This window comes from the organism of the source record quoted next, unplaced genomic scaffold (assembly GCF_019419815.1).
Source record: "Pyrus x bretschneideri cultivar Hongxiangsu unplaced genomic scaffold, Pyrus_bretschneideri_v1 Contig61, whole genome shotgun sequence".
Classification (NCBI taxonomy): Eukaryota; Viridiplantae; Streptophyta; class Magnoliopsida; order Rosales; family Rosaceae; genus Pyrus; species Pyrus x bretschneideri.
In genome coordinates this window covers 572501-597277 of record NW_025999800.1, presented here as the reverse complement: position 1 = coordinate 597277, position 24777 = coordinate 572501, and the positions used below count along the sequence as shown (strand labels likewise).

At 36.4% G+C, this 24777-nt stretch overlaps 3 protein-coding genes and 1 non-coding gene across 4 annotated transcripts; 2 read left to right on the top strand and 2 right to left on the bottom strand.

Annotated features, from left to right (window-relative positions):
• Positions 1 to 2981: 2981 nt before the first annotated feature.
• LOC103930694 (auxin-responsive protein SAUR78) lies at positions 2982 to 3671 on the top strand. Its single transcript, XM_009340061.3, has one exon. It carries the CDS (start codon positions 3064 to 3066, stop codon positions 3421 to 3423), a length of 360 nt encoding a protein of 119 aa, XP_009338336.1. The 5' UTR covers positions 2982 to 3063; the 3' UTR covers positions 3424 to 3671.
• Positions 3672 to 15310: 11639 nt separating this feature from the next.
• On the bottom strand, positions 15311 to 22374 carry LOC125471750. Its single transcript, XM_048572459.1, has 2 exons — positions 22100 to 22374; positions 15311 to 21984 (listed from the first exon to the last, which is right to left on the bottom strand). The coding sequence occupies exon 2, from the start codon at positions 21978 to 21980 to the stop codon at positions 20961 to 20963; it is 1020 nt and encodes a 339-aa protein (XP_048428416.1). The 5' UTR covers positions 21981 to 21984; positions 22100 to 22374; the 3' UTR covers positions 15311 to 20960.
• On the bottom strand, positions 16640 to 17122 carry LOC125471755. The gene has a single exon (XM_048572468.1). The coding sequence runs from the start codon at positions 17120 to 17122 to the stop codon at positions 16640 to 16642; it is 483 nt and encodes a 160-aa protein (XP_048428425.1).
• LOC125471807 lies at positions 21346 to 21452 on the top strand. The gene has a single exon (XR_007253888.1). It is a non-coding gene; the product is annotated as a small nucleolar RNA R71 (small nucleolar RNA).
• Positions 22375 to 24777: the final 2403 nt, after the last annotated feature.

Sequence of the window (24777 nt, the reverse complement as noted above, 5' to 3'; positions counted from 1 at the left end):
AATAATCAAACTTACATCTATCTTAATGTGTGCACTATTAGGCATACGTTTTATACAAATAATAAAGCTATTACTTAGTATATATTAATTTAATAGGATATACTTCTTAGCCCTTATCATAGTGAGTAAAATATGAAATAGATATATACATAAAAAATAAATACGTGTATTATTCGACAACTTTGCTTAAAAAATACATTGAAAAATTCAGGTAATGTTTTATTTTAATAGGAAAATACATATGTACAATTTAAAAATGTGGGTTAATTATTTAAATAAATAAGATACTAAATGAATTGAAATAATTTTAGTAATTAATTTTTTTTTTTACCATGTGGCACAAGTTGACTACCACGTCAGTAAAAATATGGGCAATACGTTTGCCACATTATGACTTAACGGTAAATTTGACAGATTGACTAACTTAGGTCTAACATTGCAACGAATTAGTATGTTGATGTATAACATTGCAATGTTCAAAAGATGAGGTATGACTTTGTTATATGAACCAAAGTTGAATTACTAAAATATAATTTACCTCAAAATTATGTATAGAAAATGTGAATTTTATATGTGTTATTGAAAATGTATGAAAATAATGTGTATTAACTTGAAAAGTACTTATGTACAGATATAATATGTGTATGGTTCTTGGAGTTTTAAAAAATATGCAATTTAACGAATCATTAAAACGTGTACGAGAAATAGAAATATTTTGAAAAGTATATACATACGTATTTATATGTATATTATATACAAATTTACTAAGGTTCTTATCCAATATACCCGAATTCACTAATTATGATTCTTATTCAATATTCTCAGAGGGACAAATAGAGTTGGTATACAACTGGATTAGCTCCGCCTAACAAGATTGAGACATAACAAGTGGTTTAGAATACTGGCCCTTTTGCCTTGTCTCTTGTTATGGCGCCCCTTGTATACCATATTGGACCACAAACAAACAATTAATGTACCTGATCAAACTTTATTTTGGTTTTTTTGTTTGCTTCCTTTCTCCCCGTGTACTAGCTCAATTATATTGTACCTATTTTTTGGCCACTCAATCACTGGACATTGTAATTGTCAACCTATGAAACACTCACAGTTTAAATTACATGTCATTAATCTTCTAATAAGCGCCATTTGAAGTATGGTAAAAAATATCGACATGCGTAATCGTAAAATGAACTTAGAAATGCAATTGAATGATTAATCGTAGATATATAATGTTTTTTTTAGTGGTGATTTTAAAGACTATCCATTGATGCAGGACAGAACCAAGAGTATCGAGGAGAGGGGAATAGATAATCTGGGATTCGCTCAATTAGGGGCAACGGAGTTGGCTCACGTCGCTAATCGTGGATTCGCTCACACGACCAAGACAAATGCTTGATTTTAGAAGGAGAAATCAGTCTCTTCAAATGCACGAGGCAAATACAATTTTAATTCATTCAAGTCTAGCCCAAGGGCCTTTGATACATCAATATTTAAAGGAACTCAAGATAAAGGAACATAAATATACTACAACTTCTTAAGAAACTATCTAAAAATGACTTAACAAGTTCCTATGTCATTAAAATACATAGCCTATAATTCCAATGCATACTAATGATCTTCAAATTGTTTTCTTCAAGGTCTGCCTCCCGCATCAATCCATTTTAGCGTTTGAATGAGCATGGAGGATGAGTATATATAATATATAGCAAACCTTAGTATTTTATAATTTTATATCCAAATTAATATGGAATCTAATAGTGGATTAAGGGAAGGAGGTTGGTACAAGTTGAACTGTTGGACAATTTCATCAAGGTCCATACGTGAGCGCTCATCAGAGGCTTCTTTACAGTTCATGATTTCATGCATGAATGACATCTTGCGCGCGGAGGTTTGTTGGTACAAAAAGCTGGTAGTATAACGCATGCAAGAATATATGTTAAGACAAAAGTAGGTACTAGTGGTTAGGAAAAAACGATGAAATAGAAAAGATGCCTTGCTATCTCTTCTTGTTTTTATCCTTTCTTTTCCGGAAACACAAACACCCATGGTTTGGAAAATAGCAGGCTGCTTACCAACAAACAGCTTAAATTGTTGTTGTTGGTAATTATTAAATATCATGAACAAGAACAACAACCAACAACGTTAACCGAGCTAGCTACCAATATATCTTGTTACATGATTACCCTCGTAATCTTAAAGCTTAATCAAAATAATATACGCACTGTATATATATATAATTACTCTTGCATGCATTTATACTTGGTGCTAATTAGATGGAGCCCTATGCCATTAATTATAACTTGGTTAATTACTAGGCAAGTTATAGAATTGAATCGAGTACGTTGTCTTGCTTGCTAATATATTCTGCTACATATTTAAAAAAGAAAAAAAAAAAAACACAGCCATTCATTCCTAATACTCTAACACCAAAGTGGTTGAGAATTTTTCAATAGATACTAAATAATCCAAAAAAAAAAAAAAAATTATGAATGCTGTTAAACTAAGATTGTTTCATACAATATTTCTACAGAAACAAGAAAGGGTCCATGCAAATTCTTATTTATTAAAGCTGGATTAGCTTACAAATTAAATATAAGTCTAACAACTAAAATGAAATTATTTATGCACCTGCCATGGCCCATTTAAAAAACCAAATAAATAAATATTTTTCAACATTGAGTTTCAAGCTTGCTACCCTTTAAAAATTAATAACTGGTTGGCAAAAGGTAATTATGTATTATATATCCCCACAATGGAAATATGTAGAAAATTAAACATAATAAAGAAAACAGAAAATCCATAAGCAAAGAAAGGTCATCTGTCAAGCTGAGTGTAAGGCACGCCAATTGCCAAACAAGACGCAACTGGTTTTGCACCCAAATATCTCATTCTTAGCTGGTATCAAACAGTGGGCCATGCAAGTAGGGTACTCTCTCTCTAGTTTCTCTCTCCCTCTGTACTCCACAGTTTTATATATGAACGTTCCCTCACACTTTCCTCGCAGCACTCAATTTTTCACAAACCTCTCTCTCTCATCTAAACTTAAGTGTTTCAGAAAATATTATGGCAAAAGCCGGGAAGCTAACGAAGCTCAAGTCAGCAATAAAGAGATGGCCTTCGTTCACCAAGCTCACTCGCACCACAAGCTCTATTGCTGCAGCCGCAAGTGATGACCAATCAGATCATGTCAGCAAGGGCTCCAAGGAGCTTCATGCTGTGTATGTAGGCAAGTCAAGGAGAAGATACCTGGTCAGCTCGGACGTCGTTGACCACCCCGTCATTCAGGAGCTGGTGGACACGTCATCCGGCGAGGTTGTGGTGGCTTGTGAGGTGGTGCTGTTTGAGCACTTGTTGTGGATGCTTGAGAATGCAGAGACTCAGTTGGGGTCCATGGACGAGCTAGTTGAGTTCTACACTTGCTGAGTTTCTACATTAAGCTTGCTAATTAAATTTGTAAATTGAGATTATGGTAGGAATTAAAATTTGTTTTTGTAGTTTGTGTTTGTTTGTGTGGGCTGGCTGCTGCTATGTGTGTACGTATGTATGTCCATTTGGGACAGTGAGATTTAACCCATTTCATTTACAGCGAATGGAGATCGATCGACCATGTTAAAGAACTTGGTTAATTATAAACTTTCATATTATAATTTACAACATTTTGTTTTACTTTACTCATTTTTGTCCAGTTTAATATTTGATTTTTGGTTTGTTGCAAGTAATATTATTATTTTAAATTACACTAAAGAAAAATGAAAGATTTGGACCAAGAACCCAACGACTTAAAAGAAAAATGTCTTATTCATTAAAGTAATTTGCTACTTACCGTTTATTATTTAATTTAACTTTCACATTTTACATATTTCGTATGCGTTATGCACACAATGTATTCAATGCATTACTACGGTGTGTAATGGCTTTGGTTTTTCCTTTCTATACAAATTCAAACTCAGGTATTTTTTAGAGAATAGTTAATTAGTTAATTTTGTTGCCGATACATTTATAAATACATCATTTTCCATAATGTGAGAAAATTTAGATTCATCATATTCAATGATATGCATTTTAACTTCATTTAAATTGTTATCGAGATTCTCCGATACTTTTTTTTCAGCAAAAACAAAGAAAAAAATGGTAAGAGGTATTTTCACATGTATTTGTAATGATCATATAATCCATTTCTAAGTCATTCTATCAACATTTACTCATCTATGTTTTTACTAATTTGATCTCAATGTCTTGAAAACTTAACAAGCCATTTGAGAAATTGAGGGATTAGACTACAGGCGCAAAATTAATAAGGTCGCCGATTTGGGATATAGAATCCTCAGCCTTTGCCCCAATAGGTAAAAAAAGAGCTCTGACAAGGCCTCGACAATGTTGCAAAACATCAAATTCATGTCAACCAAAAGAAAACGTATGCAAATTTGGTATTGTTGATGTGATGGTAGCTTGGAAAAATGCAGCCCACAGTAAAATGATATCTCATTGGTCCCCTCTAATTTTGGTCCTAGCTACTACTTGAACAATGTGAATCTCCCCTAGATTTTCCCTTGCAATAATTTTTACATTTTCCAGGAAATAAAGAAAATCAAAACTCTATTTCTTCTCCCTCTACTTCAATGTGCATGTTATTTGAGCCAAACTATAATTGTTCACTTAGACTAGAAGAAAGACATAGTTTTATGGTGCAAATGATTAGGAACTATACAATTTGCAATCTTTCTATTATATCTTAGGATAATTTGATTGGTCCTTTGGCAGCACGCAAGATATGCCTTTTTTGTTTGAATAATGTTAGGTAAACTAAATTTATAAATTAAATGATGTGTCACCAATAAGAAATAAGCATGTCGTTAATTAACATTTAAATAATAATCCAATTATTAATTTTTATATAATTTAGTTTACAAAATTTAATCTACAAATTTAGTCCCTTAACATTACTCTTTGTTTGAAATAATTGAAAAGGTAATATGCCTCCCAAAAGAAGAAAGAAGGGAAAACACATATCATTAAGAAAGAGTCATGACACCTCAGAAATTTTAAGTTAGACTTCACGCTTTAACATCATCAGTAACGACATCAATCCCCAGACATCTAATTATAAAAGACAGCTGCTAAGGAGAGTCTCCTAAAAGTAGGGCTCTTCATGGTTTCTCCATCATCTTATGTTTTTAGTACAATAATTTATAATGTTGACATGAAAATTATGCCAAAAACATGAGATGACAGAGAATCCATAAAGAGCCCCACTTTAAAAAAATCTCCTTATATCATTAATCATTACAAAAACATAGCTCATTTTGAGAGGAAAATGGGGTTAAGTAAAATAGGACATCAATTGTAAGATAAATGCCCCATTCCATTTATAGGTTTTATTTTTAATTTTTATAATCAACCTATATCACATGTTAATTATGTTTATCTAATCTATGGTAGATTATTTTTTATAATCAACTTGTATCACATATTAATATGTCTTGCTCATAATTATATTATGTTTTTCTACCCTTTAGTAAGATTTTATATGTGACAGCCCCTTCCGAATTTTTGTGACGTTAGTGTGAAAAGATGATTTTGCCCCTGGACGTATTTTGTGTTGTAGGGTGATTGGTTTATTTGCTTTTGTTTGGTGGGTTGTCATCTGGACCACACACCCACACACACACACACCCATGGACTTCCTTCTCTCCCTTCTCTCTCAAACTTTCTTCCATTTCCTTCCTCATCGTACAGACGAACTTCAAAATCTACCTTGCATGCACGGATCGACGTCTAAAAGGTAAGATTTGAACTCCTTGTAAGTTCCTGAGTTCATATATACCATTTTTAGAACTTGGAACCTTCGAAAACCTTAGAACCCGAGAACCTAGATTTCATGCACTATTCATGCACTAATTATTGCGCAGTTATTTGGGGTTTTTAAGATCACAGGGAGTCTTAAAACTTTCTCACGAAGCTCGAAGAGCAAGTTTGAAGGATTTTAGACGTCAGGATAGCGAATTCTAAGGTTGGCCGGATTTTGTGGAGTTTCTTCGACGAGATTCCGACGTTTTTGGTGCTTCAAAGTGGTATAAACTTCTTTTCCTTGTCCTAAGCTTCATTTTGACATAAATTTTGTGAAGTTTGGTTGAGAATTGAGTGAGAAAAGTGAATTTAAAGTTTTTCCAGAATTCGGCGATGCAGCGACGACAAGTGCACCTATTTCAACAATTAAGATTAGTTTATTTAAATATGAAAGGAAGTTAAATTCATTAATTGTGAAAAAGTATTATTAGTGTTTCTCTCTCCTCCGTATCTTAAAAGATTTAATGCCATTAAATCTTACACACTCAGCAGCAAGGTATCTAGAATTCCCTTTGAGCAACTGGTTTGCAAGCGGCGGCTTCATTCAAGCAAAAAAAAAAAAAAAAAAAAAAAAAAGTACGGGCATTGTTGATCTAAATATAGGTGAAGGTCATTCGTTTGATTTGGCGCATTCTGGTGTTATTCGAGTTCATGGTGATGGTCTCTATTTCACCCCAATTCCAAAGCATGTTATAAAATAAAGAATTGTTTTTGCTATTTGTAATCTAAAATTTGGTCTTTTATTTGTCCTCAAATGCCTAAAGATTAGAAAAGAAAAGAAGATACGTGATTACAAAACTCCATGAACTGACAAAACTAAAAAGATTTTTCAAAACTTAATTTTATCACCCTACGTATATGAACAATAATATAGAATTTAGGGTTTTATTTTGCTTACCTAATGAAGATTCAAGGCATGTAAGTCGCAGACCTGGGGAGATGGAGGCTATAAACCTCCTTTCTTATTTTCACTATTATAGCTAGGGTTTCTCTCTTTTTAATTTGTTTTAATTTTCTTCCATGGGACAACCCGTCCCAAACTTTACAATTTTATAAATTTTAAAAGTGCGATTTGATGAAAATGTCCCTAGAGGCAAGATTGTTGACCTTCGTTGACTATCAGGGCGTCTCGGTTAACTTTTTAGGGTTGGATGTTGACTTTTTGTTGACTTTTTATGAAAATTGCCCGAGACCCTCCTTAGCATATTTTGATGCATTGATTCTGAATCCACCCTCCATTTTCCGAAATTCAACAATTTTAAAATAGTTCTTTTATTAGCCGTACTTTGTAAGAAAAACGCGTTTACACGTTAATACGTTATATATTTACGTTAATGGTTTCGTCTCTAGGTGAAACTATAAACACAAAAATTCTTTAGCAAATGAAACGAGAACACGTGTACAAAGTAGATTTGCATTGATGAATTTGCAGGGTTACAATCTCTGTTTACAATTTTCCTCTGATTCAATCTTCAAATTTAATGTAGATGCGTAGGTTGTTGTTCCAAGGGTCATGATGACTTGATCTCGAACAAACGATTGAATGATTGCTTCAAGTTTTGAGCTTGAAACAATGCTTAGATGGTCTTCACCTTAGAGTTGTGGCAAAGATGGTGTAGATGTGAGATTTTGTTGATTCAAGGGTCTTGATGAATTAATCTTGAATTGAACATCGTTACAAGTTTTAAGCTTGCAACAAAGTCTTGAAGGAATCGGCACAAGTGCTTGTTGATTCTTCAAGGGAAAGCTTCAGCTTTGGTCAAAAGAAAGCTTTGGCTTTGGTTGTACGTTCTTCGAAGAGAGCTTTAGCAGCGTATTAGTCTCCAAAGATTTGGCAGAGGTTATTCTGATTGTAGAATTTTTGGCCCCTTTGTGTGTCTTGGGTCCTTGTATTTATAGACTTTCAAAGCCATGCCTTTGGATGGATTTGGCCTTGATTTGTGCCTTGATTCATCCATAGGAGAATTTAGGCATGTTTTGTGTCTTAATTTCAACCACCTTCCTCATTTTGGCCAAAATTTATAGGCCTTGTTGCCTATTTTGTGAGCAATCTTTAATTATTGCTTGTTTTGTGAAGATGCTTGTGCTTTCTTTCCAGTTTTGAGAGATTTTGGACCCCTTGCTGATTTTAAAGGATTTCTTCCCCTTTTGTTGAGTTTTGTGCCACATGTCATTGATGACATATCCATTTGTGATGAGTCATATGCCACGTGAAGCTTTGTGATGCATCATGTGTATACAACGAAATTTACAAGACTACAAATGCCTCCACTTCAATTTGCGTTGTAGGCATGTGCTTGTCACATGTAGGAAACGTGTTTTGAAGTCCTGCAATGTGAATGTTCTAACTCGAGGGTCGTTGAGACTTGATCTTGAATTAGCTTGCTGCTTCAAGGGCCATAGAGGCTATTTCTTGAATTGACATGATGAATTTTGTCAAGGGTCGTTGATGCGTATTTCTTGAACGAAACATTTCTTTAAGGGTCATTGAGGCTTGGTCTTGAATTGAAGTGTTGAATTTCATCAAGGGCCGTTGAGGTGTATTTCTTTGACGAAACATTTCTTCAAGGGCCGTAGAGGCATATTTCTTGAATGAAATGAGAATTGTCTTCAAGGGTCGTAGATGCTTGATCTTGAGTGAAAATGAAACTTTTCTTCAAGGGCCGTAGAAGCTTGATCATGAAAGAAATAAAATTTTGACAATGGATAAATCGGCACATGCTTATTGTGCATATTGGTTTTCCATAATTTTGACAAAATACATTTGGAGTATTTCGAATTTTTTTCCTTGTGGTCGTAGGAAAAAAAAAGTTTTTCCTTCCTTAGGTAGGAACCTCCTTCAATTTTGGTAATGAGGTTGATTTCCTTCAAAGTGTTGGAAAGTTTTGGTGATTTCCTTTAAGGTTTTGGAAATATTTAATGCTTGTCCTTGGGTAAGTAGGATTTGCATTTTTTTTTTTTTACTTTCCTCTTTTCTCTTTTTTTTGGCCAAGGGGTATTTTTCTTTCCCCTTTCTTTTTTTCATGGCAAGGAGGGTATTTTTCTCCTTGTTTTGGGAAACTTGAAGATTTGTCCTTGGTTTGGGAAACACATCATTTGATTTGCATGCTAAGTTTGATGTCGATTTCTCTTCTGGAAAATTCTGTAAAAATATGGGAAACGTAGCTTTATCTTTTATCTTTTTAGGCATATATCACACACCACTAGAAAAAATCGGGAAAGCCATCAACTCGTCATTTTCCCACAGCTGCACAGTTCTGACGGGAAAATAACTTTTGCGGGATTAACTTTGAAAACTGGAACATTTGGCTTTAGACAAAATTATGAAATTTGGACACAACGATCATCAGCCTCTTAGCTTCCTTCTCCAATTGGCCTTGTATCAAAAATCCTCCGGAAAGTCGAATTATCACCAAAAACGTCTTGCTTGCGCAGATTGGGTGAAACTTGCCATTTTTTGCTTAGAATTTGCTTCCTTCTTTTGGTTGGAATGTACTTCCTTCTTTTGATTTTCCTTTTGCTATTTGGTATGTACTGTCCTTTATAGCATTAGGAAGCAATTGACCCCTACTTATAGGACAATTGGGTGTGTATTTTTTTTTCACAATTCTTTGTTATGCATTGTCTTTGCTGTTGTGCCTTATGTGTTGCTGCTGTTGCTGCCGTAGGCTGCTTGCTTGGAGCTTGTTGTAGTATGTCACTCTTTACCATATGGTGTTATGCAAAAGACTGCAGCGGGGTTACGCTGTGTAGTGCCTTTTGGTCATAGTTTTCTGTCACATCCCGGCCTGAGCCCCCATCACATCCCGGGCTCAACTCCACCGTAGCACAATATTGTCCACTTTGGGCCCTGACCCCGCCCTCACAGTTTTGTTTCTGGGAACTCACACGAGAACTTCCTAGTGGGTCACCTATCCTAAGAATGCTCTCGCTCAAACTCGCTTAACTTCAGAGTTCAGATAGAACCCGAAACCAGTGAGCTCCCAAAAGGTATCGTGCTAGGTAGAGATGGGAATATACATATAAGGCTTACAGGATCCACTTCCCTGGGCAATGTGGGATGTTACATATTCCCTCGGTGGTGACGTTGGCATGCTGATAGAAGCATATTTATGCGCCTTAGTTAGCTAGTTCTTATGCATTTTTGTTATGTTTTCTTCCTTAAAGTAGTCTTTTAAGCTACTTTCATGTGTTTTCAGGTTTAAAGGACATATTACATGAAATGATGCAATTTGGAGCTTTTGGAGCAAAACTGAGCTGGAATGTGGTGTATGTAAATGGAGCACGAGGAATGAACGAGGTTGAAGGTCAAAGGAGCTTAAGAAATGAAGAAATGAAAGTGAAGAGCAAGGAAGTCGGAATTGGTAACCAAAGTTTCTAAAGTTGGAAGTTTCTATTCTTGGAGGTTTCCATTGTCGTGAGTTTCTATTCTTGGCTTTGGGCTTTTAGATGACCTAAACCCTAACTCTTTGTGGAACCTAAGCCTATGCCGCACCTAAACCCTAACCTTAGCCCATTTTAGAGCCATTGCCGTGGGCTTTAGCCCAAGTCCTTTCCCTTGCCATGCAAGGGGGGGCATTTTAGGCCCAAAATCCATGCATTAAGCCATTCACCCTAATTCTTCCTCCTAATTAGTGCATCCCACCATTCCATTCCATAATTTCCATTAGTGCATCCCACCATTCCATTCACACTTAAATGCCCATTATCCCATTTTTTTAGCTTTTAATTCCACACCATCCCATTATCCTTTACATCCACTAAACCATGCATCCACATTCACCTAAATAAACCCTAAACTACATCCACTAAACCATCCATCCACCATAATTCCCACCATCCACACCTTTTCCCTTCCACCAAATACCTTAAACAAACATCCATTAACACCCATTTTCTTCCTATAAATACCCATTCATTCCATTCACCAAATCATCTCATTTTCCATTGTAATACACAAACACTTCCCCTTCTCCATTTTCTCCATTTCCACTCCATTCCACACTTCCATCCCATCAACCAACCTATCCTTAAACCTTGTGCTACAACAACGAGGAAGAGAAGAGTGCCTAAACGTTCATACAATTCAAGTTTTGAGTTGTTGGAATGTTTAGGTGTTTCTTTGATTTCAAAGTTTCATTTTAATTCTCTTTGTTTTGTACGTATAAGGAATGGAAGAGAAGGGTGCTTAAACGTTCATACAATTCAAGTTTTGAGTTGTTGGAATGTTTAGGTGTTTCTTTGATTTCAAAGTTATGAGGAACTAAACCCCCTTTAGCTAGGGGGTGATTCGAAACTATGTTTATGTTTGTAATATGATTTGATTACTTTTAATTACGTTTCATAAGTTGTGAATTCAATTTGTTTAACTGTTTAATTGATAACCTATTTATGTATGTTTATTAAGAATGAACGCTTAATTTTCATGCATGAATTTGACGCTAGAATATAAGTGAGTTTCACGTAATAGTTATGAACTTATATTCACAACTAGTGGAGGTTGCTTATAAACAATCGTGTTAAACATATTCTTGGCATAAGTTTCATGCAATCATAGTAACGAATGCCTCGTCAACACTTATAGTTTTCATGATGCTTAATGATTCTTGCTTGTATCTCTATTATGCAATTCATGTAGGGAACTTGTGAGGAATGCTTTGGATTGTCGTATGCAATCATCCAATTCATTAATTTAAGGAAAACTTGACGGTTAATTTAAGCAGACCTAATTAACCCGGGGCGTTGAGAATTCATGGTTTATTGAAAAGCAATTAGACATCGTTTTGTATGCAAGTATAACATATGTGGAGATGAACCCCTTAGCTAGCTTCCCATCCATTCATTTCCGTCAAATCCATAATTACAATTTGTTTTATTTCCAAGTTTCCATTTTTAGTTTAAAGTCGTCCAAATCCAACCCCCCTTTACTTTATTGTTCAATTTAGTTAGAAATCAATTTAGTTTGTGTTTTTAAAGCATTTTGAGTCTTTTGGTTTGTCTTAGTGTTTTAACGTTTAGTTTCACATTCTTTGAGTCTAGTTTAGTGTTTTATCTTGTTTTTACGTTTTTGAGTCAGTTTCCAAGGTTTTAGCAATCCCTCCTAATCCCCGGTCCAGAACGATCCCTACTTACATACTTACTACAATTGACGAAAAGAGGGTTTAATTTGTGCGCGTATAAAACTCGCATCACATGCAGTGTAAGAAATTACTTGCGTAATCGTTGCGGGGTTGCATAGTGCGATTGCATAACATTTTGGTTTTCTTTGCTACTGTAGCATGCTTTGAAGGACCGTCTTGTAGCTGCCCTCTTTGCCATACTGCTCAAGTTTTGTGGCTGATTTCTTTTCATCGTTGTGACTTTGTCATTGTCATCCTTTAACGCTCATGAGGTTTATCTCGCATGTCTTTTGCTTTAGTGAAGCAATTTTTTTCTTCTTGCCGCCCCACTTTTATGCTTATGTTGCCTTGTTTGTTTTGTTGCTCATTTTGTAATACGGCTTTGTAGCCGAATTCTTCCTTTAAAGAAATAAGTATTCACATTCTTGAATTTGCTCTTTATTCTTCAAAGTATTTGTGTCTTTGTTGATGATGTGACTGTACTTGAGGAGGGATCAAGTCATGACGTAGTTCAAAGGAGTGATGAATTTTGACGGTTTTGATGGTGATTTTTCTGTACACAGCTTATGCTCTTATGGGCCAAAAGCGTTGAGTGTTGCCTTTTAAGCTCGTGCGAACAAGGAGCATTGGGTTTCGCCTTTTAAGCTCGTGCAAACAAGGAGCATCGAGTGTTGCTTTTTAAGCTCGTGCGAACAAGAAGTATTGTGCCATGTGCAGTTTAGGCTCATGCAGGCGAGAAGCATTGAGTGTTGCCTTTTAAGCTTGTGCGAAATAAGCAGCATTGAGTGTCGCCTTCTAAGCTCGTGCGAACAAGGAGCATTGTTGCTGTGTGCAGTTTAGGCTCATGCAGGCGAGGAGCATTGTGTGTCACCTTTTAAGCTCGTGAGAACAAGGAGCATTGTTGCCGTGTGTAGTTTAGGCTCATCCAAGCTAGAAGCATTGTTTGTTTGGTTTAGGGGTAGTAACGCTTTAATAATCTGCCATTGATGGGGCCAATCTTGAAGCCGTCTTCCACTATGATTAAGTATGCACCATTGGTGTAGACCTCTTGTATTACGTAGGGTTCATCCCACTTTGCTCGTGAGAACAAGGAGCATTGTTGCGTGTGTAGTTTAGCCTCATCCAGGCGAGGAGCATTGTTTGTTTGGTTTAGGGCTAGTAACGCTTTAAGAATCTCCCATTGATGGGGCCAATCTTTAAGCCGTCTTCCGCTATAATTAAGTATGCGCCGTCGGTGTAAACCTCTTGTATTACGTAAGGTCCATCCCACTTTGATGTGAACTTGTTTTTTGTCTTGTGAGTTGTGATGATAGTCTTGTGAGTTGTGATGATAGGGATTGCTTTTAATACCAATTCAACCAGTTGATTACGTAAAACTTAACTACGAAACGAATGATCGATTAATTGATTATGAAAAATAATTAAAAATTCAGCTTAAAATTAAACCAAGAATATGAATAACCAAAAACACACAACGAATGTAGTTTAGAAGAAATTAATGTGATGGAAGCCTAAGATCATGAGTCCACCAAGAACAATCCTATTCCCTTTTCTTCAAGCCGATTACTATCCAATTACCATGCCAATATTTCAGGTTGTTCTTTCTATTTTATGAATTAATCCTTGGTCAGGCATCAACTTGTGTGTCTATACATGATAACTATATCCTATTGGTTAGGCATACAGTTAAACACATAAAAACCCATTAAGCACTGAAGAATAATGTCAACCAAGTAGGACTAGTTTGATATTGGTTATCCTCACTAGTTTGTATACTCTTCTTAATCTTAGTTCCAATAAACCTAATTGATATTGGTTTTCCTCTCAGATTTATCTAAATATCTAGAAACAAGTTCACAATGATGGCCAATCACAAGAACATTCGAAACTAGAATAGATTAAGCACAAAAATTAAGAACTAAACATGGCATGTAATCAAACAATAATCAACAAAATACTTCAGGAATAATCATGTCATGGCTTCATCATAAACCTTAGAAAAGTAATTTAGTTACACATAATCATAATAAAAAATCACAAAAGAAGTCATAGAAGAAATAAACCAGGAAAAAAAATGGTAAGAGCACACTAAGCTTTTCTCCTTCACTTTTGAATAATCCTCTCTTTTGTGTATTTCCTCCCTTTAGATAGCCTAAGGCCCTCTATTTATTCTAGTGAAACCCTCAAAAGTCTGATAAAAACTATCCTAAAAGAAAACAAACTCCTAAATAATTAATGACACAAACTAGGAAAGAATCCTTCTTGACTTGGGAAACACGGCATCTGATTTACACCCCAGATTTGGAGTCGATTGCCCTGCTAGAAAATTCTGTAAAAATATGGGAAACATAGCTTGATCTCTCATCTTTCCATGAATATATTGCACGCCACTAGTAAAAATCGGGAAAGCCTCCAAATCTTCATTCTCCCACAGCTGCGCAGTTCTGACGGGAAAGTTACTTCTAAGAGATTGATTTGCAAAACTGGAATGTTTGGCTTCATGAAAAATTATGAAATTCAGATACAAAGATCTTCCTCCTCATAGCTTCCTTCTCCAATTGGCTATGCATCAAAACTCCTCCGGCAAATTGAATTATCACCAAAAACGTCCTGTATGAGCAGATTGGCTGAAACAGAGAAAAAGAAAGTAATAAGGCTCTTTTAAGACCAATTTCTTAACAAAACTTAGGGGAAGTTAACATGAAAATGTGATAAGTAGTGCACCTATCAAATACCCCCAAACAAAGCTTTTGCTAGTCCTCGAGCAAAACAAAATAAAAGACAAGGAAAACAATAGACCTTCCATACATTAGCCTCAAAGCAATCTAGAGACTGTCACCAAACTTAAGAGAATTAAACATTTTTCGAAATCAAATTAACCAAGCCTTACATAGCATTCTCAAGTGTAATGAGTGACATAGCCAATATCAATACAACTTACTCAACCCGGATAGGTATATGCAAACCAAAGCTTCCACTTCAAATCCTCTACCATGAATATCACTCATAAAGAAATCACACATTAAAGGGCAAAGTGTTTCACTCAAATCATGATAAGCAGGATAAAATCCCATAAGCTTGCTCTTCATATCAACTCTCCACTAATGTAAGTCAATGCAACACCAAAGATCAAAGGTCTTTACAAGGGCTATAACAATAGGCTAGGGTAAGAGCTATCAAAGAAAGGATATGGAAAAACTAAAGCTTAATAAATACCAAAGTATCTTCATAATATACTTTCAGTCAGTCCTTTTTGAAACTTGGATCTTCTATTATTGGCGTCCAGGACTCACGATGTAAGGATGGAACAATTTCAAACTTTTATTTCCTCATTTCTTTGACAATTTTTATTTTCTTTCTTTTCGGAAATAAAGATAATACTACACATGGTACCTCGGTAAACGCCACATCTTTGTTGTAGAACCCAACCTTATTTTCGTCGACGTCCCCTTGGTATTCCTTAAGCTATAGGGAATGGCTAATATAGGCGAAATGGGTAGGGATGAATGTGGGTGATGAAAGAAAAGACTTAAGTGTTTGGCTTCAAAAGGGTAAGTAGGGATAATATAACATAAAAGGTTGGTTAGAAAGGCTCAAACAATCCAAACATGGCCTAAATCATCTCCCTAGTGTTGCATGACTTAGGATTTCGCCTTGAGAGATATTGAAGCAAGTTCTAGCGAATGATAATGCTATCATGAAACTCACAAGAAAGAATAGACAAGAGGCTCAAAATCTCACAAGGGTTCAATAAGTTTTCACTTAAAATCCACATATAATTCTCTAAGTAGGAGATAATCATACTGACATTGGTTATTGGTATAAAATAAACTTGAGAATGATCATGTAAGAATCGGATTAACCATATAAAACATTGAATTTTCACATAAAAAGAACAAATTCAAATAAGTTTGTGACCTAGAAGAAAGCAACTTATTATCATTGACTTATGGAAGGTCTAACAAAACGACTCAAGAAAAATAAATCTTTTTTTTTTAATTTTTTTGACAATTTTTTTATTTTTATGGAATTAAAACTTAAATATAAAAAACACAATGCAAAACAAATAAACAGAGGAAAAGAACATATGCCAACAGAGGTTGCAAACAGCACGGAGCAAATATGATAATGTCACAGGCAATTTTGACCTTCAGACAGAGATTTGATCATAACTTTTGACACAAAAATCCGATTTTCAAAGTCTTTATATGGCTGGAAAGAAGACAAAAAATTGAAGAACACAGCGCAGACAAAATGTTCAAATTCTTTCCCAGTTAATACAGTTTTACGCAAACATAGACATCTTGAACACTAAACAAAAACAGAGATCGACATCCTCGCCCAAACTGGAAACAGACGTTGTCATCAATGTGTAAAACAAAGAAAACAAAACAAATAACACATTTAAAGGTAGGGTATGAAAACTTCCTGGGATTTTTCAGTGAAACATGCATGAGCAATGTTGACCGTGTGACGTCATGCTTTGTAATGTACTCCCCCCAAACTGGTTCATTGCAGACCACCATTCTTGCAAGCATGAAAGGAATTAAAACTTACTCCAACAAAAATAAACTAAAATGAAAAATTACAAAAATCAAAGAAAAGTTTAGAAAGCTTGGGTTGCCTCCCAAGAAGCGCTTCTTTATAGTCATGAGCTAGACTATGTCGGACGTCTAAGGAGTGACAGATGATGGGTCCTCAAAGTACGCAACTTCTTTGATTTCTGATAAAGTCGTATCCAAGTAGTGCTTGAGACGGTGCCCATTAACCTTGAACAACTCTTCATTTTGCAAATTCTTTATTTCAATGGCACCATGAGGCATAACTTGAGTCACTTCAAAGGGACCAATCCACTTAGAACGCAGTTTTCCTAGAAAAAGACGCAGTCTGGAGTTGTAGAGCAAGACTTTCTGACCAGGTACAAACTTCTTTCGAATAATGGCTTTGTCATGAAACTTTTTGGTACTTTCCTTGTAGATTTTGGCATTTTCGTAAGCCTCGTTTCGCCATTCTTCAAGCTCATTCAACTGAAGCTTTCTCTTCTCTCCTGCAGCTTGGTAATCAAAGTTCAACCTCTTGATAGCCCAATAAGCTCTATGCTCCAATTCGACAGGAAGATGACAAGCCTTGCCATACACCAAACGGAAAGGAGACATTCCAATAGGCGTTTTATACGTTGTCCTATATGCCCACAAGGCATCATTAAGCTTGAGAGACTAGTCTTTGCGCGGTGCATTTACCATTGTTTCTAAAATCTTCTTGATCTCTCAATTTGAAATCTCAACTTGCCCACTTGTTTGTGGATGATACGAAGTAGCAACACGATGATTAATGTTGTATTTCACCATAAGGGTAGCAAAGGCTTTGTTGTGAAAGTGTGGACCGTCATCACTAATAATCACTCGAGGTGTGCCAAACCTGGGAAAAATGGTACCTTGCAGAAAATGCAGCACCACTTTATGATCACTAGTTGGGGCATCAATAGCTTCTACCCACTTGGATACGTAATCTACAGTGACAAGGATGTATTGGTTGTTGAATGAAGAAGGAAGGGGACCCATAAAATTGATTCCCCATACGTCAAAGAGCTCCACAACCAATAAACTCTAATGCGGCATCTCATTTTTCTTCGATATGTTGCCTAACCGTTGACACCGATCACACATTAAGCAAAACAAATATGCATCCTTGAAGAGTGTAGGCCAGAAAAATCCACTTTGTAGAGCCTTAGTAGCTGTCTTACTTGGCCCAAAGTGCCCTCCACATGCGTAACTATGGCAAAATTTCAGAATGCTTTCTTGTTCCAGAGCAGGCACGCAGCGTCATATCACTTGATCTGAGCAATATTTGTAGAGATATAAATCGTCCCAGAAATAAAACTTCACTGTAGAGAGAAACTTCTTTCTTTGTTGAGTGCTCACATCAGGGGGTAGGACTCCACGAACAAGATAATTGGCGATGTCTGCATACCAAGGGACAACATCCTTGATGGCATAAAGTTGTTCATCTGGAAAATTGTCATTTAAGGGCAGCACGTCCTCTTCTTCATCTTGGACATGTGGAAGGTGAGATAAGTGATGTGCTACTACATTCTCAGCTCATTTCTTGTCTCAAATGTCCAAATCAAATTCTTGCAGGAGCAACACCCACCGGATTTGTCGAGGTTTTGCATCTTTTTTCGCCAATAGGTACTTGACTGCTCCATGATCAATGTATACAATCACTTTTGAGCCAATGAGATACGATCAAAACTTCTCCAAAGCAAAGACTACAACGAGCATCTCTTTCTTTGTGGTGGTGTAGTTCAATTGCGCATCATTCAAAGTTCGACTTGCGTAGTAGATGGCATGAGGAAGCTTCTATTTTCTTTGTCCTAAAACAGCACCCACTGCATAATCACTAGCATCACACATTAGTTCAAAAGGTAAGCTCTAATTCAGAGCTGTAATAATAGGTGCAGAAGTGAGAAGTTGTTTCAAAGAATTAAAAGCATGTAAACAATCAATATTAAAATCAAATGGAGTATCTTTGGCAAGAAGATTGCACAACAGGATGACTAATCTTGGAAAAGTCTTTGATGAAGCGTCAATAAAATCGGGCATGTCCAAGGAAAGACCTCACTCCCTTCACAGATGTAGGGGGCGGTAATTTCGCTATCAAATCGATCTTTGCCCTGTCAACTTCAATTCTCTTGATTGATATTAAGTGGCCTAACACAATTCCCTGTTTAACCATAAACTGACATTTCTCCCAATTCAAAACAAGGTTAGTTTCCTTACACCTTTCCAACACCAATTTCAAATTTGCCAAACAATGATCAAAAGAAGAACCATAAACAGAGAAATCATCCATAAAGACTTCAATAATTCTTTCAAACATATAAAAAAAAATACTTATCATGCACCGTTGGAATGTGGCTGGAGCATTGCATAAACCGAATGGCATGTGTCTATATGCAAAGGTTCCATAGGAGCATGTGAAAGTTGTCTTCTCTTGGTCCTCTGGAGCAATTGCAATTTGATTATAACCTGAGTAACCATCAAGAAAACAATAATGTGAGTGACCTGTTAACCTTTCAAGCATTTGATCAATAAAAGGTGAAGGAAAGTGATCCTTGCGAGTAGAAGAGTTCAATTTGCGATAGTCAGTGCACACTCTCCACCCAGTTGTCTACCTCATTGGTACCAATTCATTGTCTTCATTCTTGACCACGGTGATTCCAGTTTTCTTTGGAACTACTTGAATTGGACTAATCCACTTGCTATTCGAAATTGGGTAGATCGCACCAACGTCTAAGAGCTTCAACATTTCTTTACGCACAACCTCCTTCATGTTGGGATTTAATCTTAGCTGTGCTTCTATGGTTGGCTTGGAATTCTCCTCCAAAAATATTCGGTGCATACACATGGTTGGGCTTATGCCTTTGATATCCGCAATAGTCCTTCCCAAAACCGTTTTATACTCTTTTAGCACATGTAACAGCTGCTCTTCTTCGTAATGACTTAATTCAGCTGCAATGATCACTGGAAGTGTCTTGGATTCACCAAGAAAAACGTACTTTAAGTGCTCAGGTAGCAACTTAAGTTCCAATTCAGGAGATTGCTCAATGGATGGCAATATATGTGGTAACGCTGGTCCTAGAGGCTCCCATGCTTGCTGCCATTTTGGTGCATGAATGGGGAACGAATTTAGGGCTGCAATTATGTCCATGGATGCCTCTTCCTTCAATATTTAACTCTGGATATTCAATACATGTCTTCAATAAATCTGCCAAGACATTCTCCAAGAAGTTGGCATTGTCAATGGGAGCGATAAGCTCGATGCTGCTGCACTCTTCTATTTCGGCTGGTAACTTAAGTGCTTCAAACATCTTGAATTCTATGGATTCTCCTTGAACTTGCAGCTTGAGTGTGCCTGCTTTGACATCAATTAAAGCTCCAGCGGTTGCAAGGAAAGGACGACCAAGTAAAATAGGAATGTTTTGGTCTTAATTCATGTCAAGCACAAGGAAATCTGCTGGCAATATGAATTTGTCTACTTTGATCAAAACGTCCTCAACAAGGCCTTTGGGATAAGTCACTGATCGATCAGCCAATTGCAAAGAGACGGATGTTCTTCGTAGCTCTCCAATACCTAGCTGTTCATAAATAGAAAATGGCATGAGTAACACTGGAACCAAGGTCTAAGAAAGCTTTATTAAATTTAAAATCACCAAAAACACATGGGATAGTGAAACTCCCTTGATCTTGTAATTTTGGAGGCATCTTTGTGATCAAAACCTCACTGCAACAATTTGTAAGCTCAATCTTCTCATGGTCTGTATTTCCTCATGTTTGTGCAGAGACCTTCAAAAATTTTGCGTACGATGGAATTTGCGCTATAGCATTGAGTAATGGAATGTTGATTTAAACCTTTTTAAATTGCTCCAATATATCTAACATATGCTTGTCATTTCTCTGCCTCTGAAATCACTGCGGGAAAGACATCGGAGGATCATAATTCTTCAACTTTGGAGCATGAGTAGGTGCAGCGAGTGGTGAAGAAGGTAGTGGAGCTGCTTCTTTGTCATTCTCTTCTTGGTCCTTTGGTTCTGCACTTTCTTCCCTTATATCATAAGGTTTACCACTCCTCAATGTTATAATGGCATTAACTTGATCGTTGCCTCATGGATTAGCTTCGGGTTGACTTGGAAAAAGCCCCGATTCTCTTTCACTCATTGCTGTAGCAATTTGACAGACTTGTGCTTCCAATTTGCCGATGGCTTGACTATATACTTGCAGCCCTTGTTGGAGAGCCTGCAGCCCTTGTTGGAGAGCTTGCAAAACTTGAGAGGTGGTTTGTTAATATTGCGTATTAGCTTGAACCATCAGAGCAATAGCTTCTTCCCAAGAAAGTTTCTTGGGTTCTATAAGCGTTGCTCCTTGTTGCCATGGCTTGGATCCTTGGTTAAAATTATTCTTCCAAGCTAAATTAGGATGCTCTCTCCATCCTGGATTATAAGTATTTGAGAATGGATAGTTTCTTTGACGGAGCCTTTGCAACTTCTGGACAAGTACCACTATGAGGACAATGATGAGTAGGATGGGTCTGAGCGGCACAAATCCCACACGGTTCTGCATTCTTGGATAACATAGTCACCATAGCATCTAATTTCCTTGACAATGCAACCACCTCATTAGATGAACTTACTTCATATGCAGAATTCCGATTTAACTCTCTACTATCCCATTGTGATGAATTTGCAACAACATTCTCAATGATAGTAGTAACTTGCTCTGGTTCTTTACCCAATATATTACCATCAGCTGTGGCATCCAATCTATGACGACATTCATCACTCAAGCGTTGGTTAAAGTATAAAATTAGTTGCCATGGTAAAAACTGATGGTGTGGACAACTAATTATCAAAGCTTTAAATCTCTGCCATGCTTGAAAAAGTGGTTCTCCCTTGTTCTGCCTAAAGTGAAATATGTGATCCCTCAACCTCTGAGTTCTAGACTGAGTGTAAAATTTTTGAATGAACTTACTAGAAAGTTGAGTCCAAGAGGTAATTGATCTCGCTGGCAGAGTCTTGAACCAGGTGCTAGCATCACCCGTGAGAGAGAAAGGGAAAAGCTTTAGGTGAATGAACTCATCAGAGACGCCTTTAATGTTCTGTGTCCCACAAATATCCAGAAAATTATCTACATGTTCACTAGCATCTTGATTCTCATCACCAGAAAACTTGGGCAACAAGTTAATAACATAATCTTTGATCTCATAAGAAGTAGCAGCATCAAGTTGAGGATAAATTATGCATGATTGTCGAGAAGAAAATTGCGGCATAGAGAAATCTTGAATGGTTCGAGGTGCACCATCGTTATTGCCGTTCGCAGCCATCTCTTCCTGTTTGCTCTTCTCCTTAACCTTCTCTTCTCTTTGTTCCCTTTGTTCTTTGTGAATTTGCTTGAGCTTTTGTTCAATTTCTGGTTCGAATTCCACAAGCTGACTTTCTGAGGAACGAGTATCAATCATTCACCTGCAAGGAACCAAAGAATAATTTCAGTAATATGCTTGCGAATGCGCTGCAGTAGAACTGATGATGATTAATACAAACAGCGATTAATTTGAATGAACACAAAGAAAAAGCGAACCAGAGAAGTCCAATTCCTAATAACACACGGATTACACCACAAACAAACTGACTCCAACTAGCTAAAGGAGAATGAAAAGACTTGGCCAAGCTAGTAAGAAACCGATGTTGGTTAATGGTAGAAACAAAATTCCAATTGGAAGACTAGAAGACTGGGAGCGGTATAGGAAAACTAAAAGCCAAAAGAAGAAGGTAGCTACGAAACAATGATAACCGAACACTAACAGTCAAACAAGGAAAAGTCTAATTGACAATTAAAGATTTATGCGATCAGCGATTTTTTTTTTTAATATGAAAATAAAAACAAGATAAAGAACAGAAACAAGGTAAAAATAAAATAAAATAAAATCAATTAAGTAAAGTGTAATCAACAAGCTGAGTTGGGATTAAGGGGCAATCCTGGCAACGGCGCCAAAAACATGATGTGTATTTAAACTAACATAAATAATAGATTAATTTAAACCAAATTAAACTCGCAAGCGCATGAATCAATTGTAGAAATATTTGCAAATACGAGGTCGATCCCACATGGATTTCTTTTAACACCAATTCAACCAGTTGATTACGTGAAACTTAACTACGAAACAAATGATTGATTAATTGATTATGAAAAATAATTAAAACTCCAGCTTAAAATTAAACCAAGAATATGAATAACCAAAAACACACAACGAATGTAGTTTAAAAGAAATTAATGTGATGGAAGCCTAAGGTCAAGAATCCACCAATAAGAATCCTATTCCCTTTTCTTCAAGCCGATTACTATCCAATTACCATGCCAATATTTAAGGTTGTTCTTTCTAATATATGAATTAATCCTTGGTCAGACATCAACTTGTGTGTCTATATGTGATAACTATATCCTATTGGTTAGGCATACAGTTAAACACATAAAAACCCATTAAGCACTGAAGAATAATGTCAACCAAGTAGGACTAGTTTGATATTGGTCATCCTCACTAGTTTGTCCACCCTTCTTAATCTTAGTTCCAATAAACCTAATTGATATTGGTTATCCTCTCAGATTTATCTAAATATCTAGAAACAAGTTTACAATGATGGCTAGTCACAAGAACATTTGAAACTAGAATAGACTAAGCACAAAAATTAAGAACTAAACATGGCATGTAATCGAACAATAATCAACAAAATACTTCGGGAATAATCATGTCATGGCTTCGTCATAAACCTTAGAAAAGTAATTTAGTTACACATAGTCATAATAAAAATCACAAAAGAAGTCATAGAAGAAATAAACCCGGAAAAAAAAAAGGTAAGAGCATGCTAAGCTTTTCTCCTTCACTTTCGAATAATCCTCTCTTTTGTGTATTTCCTCCCTTTCGATAGCCTAAGGCCCTCTATTTATTCTAGGGAAACCCTCAAAAGTCTGATAAAAACTATCCTAAAAGAAAACAAACTCCTAAATAATTAATGACACAAACTAGGAAAGAATCCTTCTTGACTTGGGAAACATGGCATCTGATTTACACGCCAGATTTGGAGTCGATTTCCCTGCTGGAAAATTCTGTAACAATATAGGAAACGTAGCTTGATCTCTCATCTTTCCAAGTATATATTGCAGGGCACTAGTAAAAATCGGGAAAGCCTCCAAATCTTTATTCTCCCACAGCTGCGCAGTTCTGACGGGAAAGTTACTTCTGCGAGATTGATTTGCAAAACTGGAATGTTTGGCTCCATGAAAAATTACGAAATTTGGACACAAAGATTTTCCTCCTCTTAGCTTCCTTCTCCAATTGGCCTTGCATCAAAACTCCTCCGGCAAATCGAATTATCACCAAAAACGTCATGTATGCGCAGATTGGCTGAAACAGAGAAAAAGAAAGTAATAAGCCTCTTTTAAGACCAATTTCTTAACACAACTTAGGGGAAGTTAACATGAAAATGTGATAAGTAATGCACGAGGTAACGTTGCATGGTGGAGGGACCCACATCTTTCTGATACCAGGGGGAGTGTTGAAAATCAATGCCAAAGATGTTGAAAATCAATGTCAAAGTTAGGTATGGAAAATTAGGCAATGTTAGGCATGGTTGAATAAAAATAAATTAGGTGAAATTAATGTGTTTTGTGTGGTAATAAATAATCTTAGTTTATTCATTTGGTTTGCTATAAATACCCAAGTTCTCAAGCATTGTAAATCATCCAAGGAAAAACAAAGCCTAGAGCTAAATAAGAAAAGCTTTGCTAATTAGTTTGTTTTGTGAGCTTTCTTTAAGAGTGTGTTCTATTTTCTTCTTCTTGGGATCATTAGAGTTATCTTGGATACTCTTCTTATTCAACAATTGGTATCAGAGCCAAGTCGGTCAGGGATCGGTCTTGGTAGAGCATTGGTTGTAAAGTCTCTTGGAATTCCGAGTATGCTCTGTGGTTGCAGTTTTGACTGATCTTCCACATCAGAAAAGGTTTCTTGAGATTATTGCTGGGGTTATCACAAACCTTGAGAGGGAGCTTCTTTGTGTCGAGAGTAGTGTATTACTCTGCACGGTAGTCACTCAAGCTTGTTCGGTGTAGTCAAAGTCTTGCCGATACGATGGGTGATCTTCAAGTTGTTGGAGGAATCAAGAAGCTCAACAACCAAAACTATAACACGTGGGCAACGTGTATAGAGTCTTACCTTCAAGGTCAAGACTTGTGGGAGGTTGTCGGTGGTAGTGAAGCTA

Bases quoted from the DNA above. Each gene is read 5' to 3' on its own strand.
- LOC103930694 (XM_009340061.3), top strand. From the start codon at position 3,064: ATGGCAAAAGCCGGGAAGCTAACGAAGCTCAAGTCAGCAATAAAGAGA.
- LOC125471755 (XM_048572468.1), bottom strand. From the start codon at position 17,122: ATGTCTCCTTTCCGTTTGGTGTATGGCAAGGCTTGTCATCTTCCTGTC.
- LOC125471750 (XM_048572459.1), bottom strand. From the start codon at position 21,980: ATGATTGATACTCGTTCCTCAGAAAGTCAGCTTGTGGAATTCGAACCA.